Genomic DNA, 8122 nt, shown 5'->3' with positions numbered 1-8122 from the left:
TAATTATTCATTTCCTTAATTTTTGGCATTGATTTCGAATTTGAACTTTATTTCATTGGGGTTGGGATGATTTTGAGTAAGGGTGTGTAGTGAACTCGCCTACCCTCCAAAATTGACCTGAAAGAACTCAACCCACTGGGTTGAGTTGGTTTTTAAGGGTTGGTAGGTTGGGTTGGGTCATGAAAATTTTTTTAGTGGATTAGGTTGGATTCAGGTTATGAGATTTATAAATCCACCTAATCTGACCCGCCCATATATATATATAATATATTTTCAAAATTTAAAATATATTAAAAAAATATTATAAAATTTTGTTATTTAATTTTTTGCCCCTCTTCCTAAATAAAACCCAAACCGTAAATTCTTCTAATGTAGTATGTGTTTGTTTGGTGTTATGCTCATGATTATTTCATTAAAAATTTACTCTAATTTGTGGTGGTATTGTTCTAATGTTCAATTTGACAATAATAATAATAATAGTAATTAAAAAAAAATGTTCAACCCATAGGTCCAACCCAACCCACGTGGGTTGGGTTAGACACTTGTGATAGGTTGGATTGAGTTGGATTTTTTTTAACCCAATATAATGGGTTGAGTTGAAAATACTCCTCAACCCGACCTATGCACACTCCTAATTTTGAGCATAAGGGTAAGGTGACAAATAAGAAAAGTATGAGTTTCTAAGTATTTAATGAGTTATATTATTATGTCGAGTGGTTAGACCCCAACCCGAGTCCAACCAATAAATGATCACCTTAATGCAAGTCAAATAATAATAATTTTTTTTTTTCATTTTTAGGGTTGCAAATCAAAATATAGAAATCAAATCATCTTTTAGAAAATATTTTTATAAAAAATTATTTTTCAAGAAATGTTTTCAAGATGAGGGTTTCTTAAATACTATTTGCTCAATACAATGGCTGAATTCTTTTACAATGAATCGTGGGTTGTTGTCAGTGTACTGTAGTTATAAAATACAAACCCTAGCTAGATCCAAGTAAAATCCTAGGCAACCACTATTTTGAAGCCCTATTTCTTGAAGAAAATCTTTGTCCTCTCATCCTACAGAAGATAAATCCTACAAAAGATAAAAAAAGACACAAACATAGCTAGGGTTTGTTGTACAAAACACTTGAGCTAGCATATAGTAAAATTGTAATAGTTAATGGCTCTCTCCATGGACGTAAGCTGTTGGGCCAAATTATCAATATTTCTATGATTTTTATCTCCTCTTGCTTCTGCATCTAAATTTTTTATCCTATTTCTCTTTAATTTCAACAACTACAATTATATTTGGAGATAATTCCTCATAGCTTTCCGTGATTCTATCACAAATAATTCACATTTAAAAAACAATAATTATATCAAGAATAATTGTAAAAATTCATATCCTACGTATTTATTTTTGGCAAATGTGCACTACATACATTAATTGTCAAGAATTTCAACTTCGAGTACCTTATTGGTTGACCAGGCATATATATATATAAATATATATATATATATATATTTGTTTTTGCCAAGCAACTAATGTATACATGGTGATGGTTGAAGCAAAAAAGAAATGAAATACTAGTAAGGCCTTATAAGCCATGAATCCCCTTCGACATAGTAAGTCCCAATAAAAGGCTTAGCCTCTTCATCAGTTAGCATGCGCGCCCAAGGCACTCTTCCTGTCAAGTTGGCTCCTGGTCCACTGCACTTGTATTCTCCATAATATACACTACTGCAACAACCCAAAAAAAAACACACCTAGTTACACTATAGCAAGGACTTGATTAATTTACTAAGTCATTATTTATTTTTATTTTTTTGCAGTGTTATATATACTTAATTAGCCACCAAGAACTTTGTGTCATAGCTTAATGCATTAATCATTGGGACAAAGAAGCACTAAAATGCATATTGAAAGTACTGAATTGAACTTACAAATCGCGTTTTTGATCACCCCAATCACTCCACCCTTGGGGAAGAACAGTCTTGTCCAGGAATGTGTATGAGAAAACAACCCTGGAATAATCACCCCATGCTCTACCAAGGTAAACCCGGCCACTCCCTGTTACCACACTATCTGTGAAGGAAAACCCACTTTCCAATGAGGAATTGGTGCGCTTTTGGGCAGTGAGGGAGGCCACCTTCTTGGCTATGGAATTTAAATTGCAGTTCTGCCCAAATAGGAAATTGCTTAGTAATCCTAATAGTCTTGACCCAACCTCTTCCAAATGCTAAATTTTAAACTTGGCTGTTGGCATGGCCTTCTAGAGTATGATTTTATTATTGTTGTTGTTATTGTTATTTGTCCACGAGAGACTCATTAGATTTACGGTACGGTTCTTTATGTGACGTACTTTATATTTCTCAACTAATTTTAATCATATGGCTGTATTAACTAATGCAACATAAAGTATATTATTTTTCTCCAATTAATTGAACTATGTATGTAGTTCATTGGCTAATATAATGTGTGATTGAATTTAATTTAAGGAACATAATATGCAACATTGAAGGAATTGTACCTAAACTTTTTCCCTTTCCACACTACAAAATGAGAGGTACTAATTTTTCCTTCACTGTAGTACCAAAAACTTTTCTATATAGTTGACACCCATTTGAGTTTGAGCTTCAAAGTTCAAACCCTTTGACTCGATCAAGCATCTCCAGCAATTTAATTAGTCATATTTTGGTGCTATTTGGAGAATAAAAGGTTCCCTTTGCCTTTTTCTTATCTATTTTTTAAAATACACCTTTCAACAAACTCTCTATTCTTTTTCTATCACATTTAAATATTATTTTGCCTATATACCTTTTAGTTCATCTTAAAAAAATTTTAAGCCAACAGATTGTTTTGCTCATCTACAGTATTCACACAAAGAGAGTGACTGTAGACGAGCCAAAAATAATTGACTATTTTGCAGATATTGTTGGACATGATTTTCAAGACTTTCATTCTCTATTTTATAATTTTGGTTCTATTGGAGATGCTGCACTGATCTGATTACAGGGGATAACTACCTATGTAATCTATTCTAACCCACTAGACTTGGGCTGGCTAACAACACCAGCCATAGGCCCAATCCATATGGGGTCCGTATGTTAGTGATTGACTGACCTCATAAAGGGATCTGCCATAGCCGAAAATGAAGTCCACTGAGCCCTGGATAAAGCAATTATTGAAGTAGTGAAGGCCCTTGTGATCATAAAGTGTGTCTTGAGACCCATAAAAACTACAGTTGTAGAATGCTGCCTCTGTTCCAGAAATGCGAATAGCCACACCTTGCTCTCCAATGGATCCAATCTCATGTGGAGCTGTGTTCTACATTTACAGAAATTTTAGTGAACAAATTAAAATTTTGTATGATATACTAATTTTTATTTCATAGTGATTGGTTTTCCCTGAATGAAAACATAATAAAAAAGATAGAAAATGATGATTTGCCTTTGAGAAGGGTGAGTATATAGTTGGGAAGATATTTTACTTTATATTCTTATAAGTATGGTTAAATGATTAAACTCATAATTTTTCAACTGTTTAAACTTTTGGAAGAACTGGTAATTTATTACACATTTCACTTTTTACATGGAATCTTAAATTTAAATTGTTGCCTAATGCTTCCAATTTTGAATGTTCTGATTTCTGAACATGGGTAGCATTTTTGTTTGGAGTTTTGGAATGTTTCACGCAGAATAGAATCTTTGTCTACCTTGTTATACGTGTGAGGTACTCTTAAACAATTATAAGATACAGTAGCAGTTGACAATATACCTATAATTAATATGAGCTATAAACTTCTATAATTCATTCTTGCAAATAATTTAAAATCGCAATTAAAAAAGCACTGGGGTTAAAGAAATGTAGCTTCAAAATTCGAACCACATTGCACATTCCTTATTTGGAATTTTGGTGTTGAAAACATACATATGTCTCTGAGTTGCCTAGTGGCAAAGAATTCAAAAGTGAGTAATAGTGGTGTTTTCAAGAAAGAATAATGGTTTTGAACTATTGGTGACTCGCCTAGAGAATGAACCTAACAAAATGTTTTTTTTATCAATTTCAAGATACTGATATATTCAGAAGTATCACGAAGTTAACTCCAAAATAATGAACACTAAAATGACATCAAAATTATATGTTCTTATGTAAATTTATTTATTTTTTGGAGTTAATCTCATAATACTTTTAACTGTATCAGTAGTTCATAAATGCGTGATATTAATGGACAAATGTGTAAATTTTTAATTGATATGAAAGAAAAATTATGACACTAAACCAAAAAAAAAAAAAAAAAAAATGTCTTATTACATGTGCGAAATGCATGTGATGAGGCTAGTTTTATTACTTATTGGTGTACCTCAAATTTCATGTTGATGGCCACAAAGTAATTAGCATCCACAGAAACTGTTGCACTCTCAAATGTCCCTATTGGGCTCCCATCTCTTCCAGCCAACGATGCTGTGTCATTCCCAGTAATAGTTGGTGGGTCAATAGCATCCCCTAAAAATGTAACAAAGGGCAAAGTTCTGGGGATGGTAATCTTTTCCCTACAATCCCATGTTAGCATTTTTAATATGGTCATACCAAATCTTGCTAGCAAGGTACATGGGAAAATAAAAAAGGCTAGAATATATTGTGTAAATGAAGAATGAATTAAGCTTCAGTGATTACTAAATAACATACCTATAAACACCTTGTTTGATCACCAATATTAGTCTCCTGGTGTTATATAATGGGATACTATTAAGAGCTTCTCTAATAGTCTTGAAATCACCAGTCCCATTTTGACTTACACTTATTGTCACTTTGTTCATCTCAGCCTTCCTTAGCTTCAAATCTAGAGCTTTCCTGCCTGCAGCCCCTGGTGCCTGAACAATGGATTCTGCTTTCAAAGTGGTTTTCTGCTGGTAATTTTTGATATTCCATGATATCCAATGGTTGTAGTCCACATTTTTCTCAAAACGCCAAGAAGAGTAGGCCAAAGTGACATTGAATAGAAAGAGAAACAAGAGAGTGAGTTGGAGATGGTGGGATAAGAAAGCCATGAGAAAGAATGATAGTGCTAAGAATATAAAACACAAATGGATGCATTATTTATAGTATACATTTGGAGGTGGAATTATTAAAGTTGCATTCTCTAAATGCGTAATTACCATAATGACCTTCAGTTATGCTCTCCACAACTCGTCTGGTTTTGTTATACACCATTTCGACAGTAACACAGCTAACATAAGATATAAGATATGAATCTTTAAAAGAAGTAATCTTATGTAAACCTTTTTTTTTTTGAGAAACCAACCTTATGTAAACCTTGTCTAAACTTTACGCCTCCTTTTTGTGTGTGTGTGTGTATATATGTATGTATGTATGTATGTATGTATGTATACAAAAGGTTAAAACAAATGTGTGTGTGAGTTTGTATATATATATATATATATATTTTTTTTTTTTTGAGAAAGAACCCCACCGGGGAAAAGAGTTTATTAACAGAGAAACAACTAGTCTTATGGGCAAAGCTTTTTGATTATTCCAGGGACTCTGAAGCTAGAGAGAGAGGTTCAATTGAAAACCTATCCACAGAAAGTGAAAGTGGAGTAAAATTATGTGTTTGTAAGAATACATACATAAGGACTAAATGCCCTCATAAATAAATTTAATAAAGAGTCTATATATATATATATCCATTAATTCATAGTTAACAACCTTACTTGACATTATTACATTGGAAATACCTATTGGATGTGCATTCCTAACCAATAAATAATCTAAGGTTACCAAGAGAATCAAAATTTAAGTAAGATAATTTCTTTAAATAACTATATTAAAGACTAAGTTTGTTGCTTTTTAAAAAAATGTTACGTGAGGAATTACATTTTTATTGGTGAAGAATTCTAACAAATATGTGGGCTTTTGGATATATATATATATATATATTTGTCCTTTTATTATTATTTTTAATAAGAAAAGCTTATAGCCTAGATTTTCTTGATTTCACTTGAGTTTTCAATTAAGAACGAAATAAAAGAAAGGTAGCTAGAGAGGGATAGGTGATACTGGTAGAAATCCAAATTTAATGCAAAAAATTTTGTTTGGTGTTTGAACTATTAATTTAAGCCTAATTCTTTTATATCATATTCAATATGATGAACTCATATAATATAATTAGTATGCTCATAGGCATTTTAATTTCCATTACGCTAAACATTACATTAGTTTTTGATACATCATCTTTTGATGAAAAGGCAGGTGTTTTATTCATGACAAAATCAATTTACATCTGTATGTGTAGAAGGTTCCGTTTAACCAAAACGGAGCATTTTAGAACCATACATCAATTTTGTTAGTGCAAATTACTTGCATATCCTTATGTTCCTTTGGTTTTGATGGCATGGAAGGTTCTAGGAATAAACTACAACATGAAGGTTGCTATTATTTCAGTCCTTCCATCTCTATTCATTATTCCCAGAGTTTCACACCAAAAACAATATTGTTTTGAAAAAAAAAAAAAAAAGGAGAAAGAGAGAGTGAAACTTAAAAAAAAAATAATAATAATAATATAAAAATAAAAAAAGAATTGGAAGCATGTCAAAATCACAGGGTTTAATGTAGCTTAAAGATTTTTAGAATTTAGCCTTCTTTTAAGAGTGTTTTTTTGGTAGAAAATATTTTGAGTATGAATTTTTGTTATATTGGTCCATCAATTCCATTGCCCATATATAATTAAGGTCATACCATCTCTAGTTTTTTATTAAAGGGAGTTTGCAAGTTCATCACTCCAACATTGAAATATAAATTTACTAGGGAGTCAAAGTTGAGTTATTTCCCCCTTCCAATCTCTTATATATAGTTCTCAAATTCCTGGCTTTTTAGACATCACTAAGGCTATATATATATATATATAGGTAAAACTTAGGGAAAATTCAATTAGATTCTACAATTGAAGTCCAATTTTGTGCTTTGTGTCATAAATTATTTATTTTTAGAGAGAATTTTGTTTTTTAATTTTGGAGTTAAATGTGGAACCACATCATAAATATTCATNCAAAAAAAAAAAAAAAAAAAAATGTCTTATTACATGTGCGAAATGCATGTGATGAGGCTAGTTTTATTACTTATTGGTGTACCTCAAATTTCATGTTGATGGCCACAAAGTAATTAGCATCCACAGAAACTGTTGCACTCTCAAATGTCCCTATTGGGCTCCCATCTCTTCCAGCCAACGATGCTGTGTCATTCCCAGTAATAGTTGGTGGGTCAATAGCATCCCCTAAAAATGTAACAAAGGGCAAAGTTCTGGGGATGGTAATCTTTTCCCTACAATCCCATGTTAGCATTTTTAATATGGTCATACCAAATCTTGCTAGCAAGGTACATGGGAAAATAAAAAAGGCTAGAATATATTGTGTAAATGAAGAATGAATTAAGCTTCAGTGATTACTAAATAACATACCTATAAACACCTTGTTTGATCACCAATATTAGTCTCCTGGTGTTATATAATGGGATACTATTAAGAGCTTCTCTAATAGTCTTGAAATCACCAGTCCCATTTTGACTTACACTTATTGTCACTTTGTTCATCTCAGCCTTCCTTAGCTTCAAATCTAGAGCTTTCCTGCCTGCAGCCCCTGGTGCCTGAACAATGGATTCTGCTTTCAAAGTGGTTTTCTGCTGGTAATTTTTGATATTCCATGATATCCAATGGTTGTAGTCCACATTTTTCTCAAAACGCCAAGAAGAGTAGGCCAAAGTGACATTGAATAGAAAGAGAAACAAGAGAGTGAGTTGGAGATGGTGGGATAAGAAAGCCATGAGAAAGAATGATAGTGCTAAGAATATAAAACACAAATGGATGCATTATTTATAGTATACATTTGGAGGTGGAATTATTAAAGTTGCATTCTCTAAATGCGTAATTACCATAATGACCTTCAGTTATGCTCTCCACAACTCGTCTGGTTTTGTTATACACCATTTCGACAGTAACACAGCTAACATAAGATATAAGATATGAATCTTTAAAAGAAGTAATCTTATGTAAACCTTTTTTTTTTTGAGAAACCAACCTTATGTAAACCTTGTCTAAACTTTACGCCTCCTTTTTGTGTGTGTGTGTGTGTATATATGTAT

The 8122-nt window shown here is 32.1% G+C and overlaps 1 protein-coding gene across 1 annotated transcript; it reads right to left on the bottom strand.

Annotated features, from left to right (window-relative positions):
- Positions 1-1484: 1484 nt before the first annotated feature.
- On the bottom strand, positions 1485-5046 carry LOC112011696 (probable pectinesterase 53). The gene is made up of 5 exons (XM_065769116.1): positions 4676-5046; positions 4350-4581; positions 3110-3313; positions 1930-2165; positions 1485-1726 (listed from the first exon to the last, which is right to left on the bottom strand). Exons 1-5 carry the CDS (start codon positions 5035-5037, stop codon positions 1573-1575), a joined length of 1188 nt encoding a protein of 395 aa, XP_065625188.1. The 5' UTR covers positions 5038-5046; the 3' UTR covers positions 1485-1572.
- Positions 5047-8122: the final 3076 nt, after the last annotated feature.

Source organism: Quercus suber, unplaced genomic scaffold (assembly GCF_002906115.3).
Source record: "Quercus suber isolate HL8 unplaced genomic scaffold, Cork oak 2.0 scaffold_1057, whole genome shotgun sequence".
Classification (NCBI taxonomy): domain Eukaryota; kingdom Viridiplantae; phylum Streptophyta; class Magnoliopsida; order Fagales; family Fagaceae; genus Quercus; species Quercus suber.
Note: the sequence above shows the minus strand (reverse complement) of the source record. Positions and strands in the feature narration are given on the sequence as shown.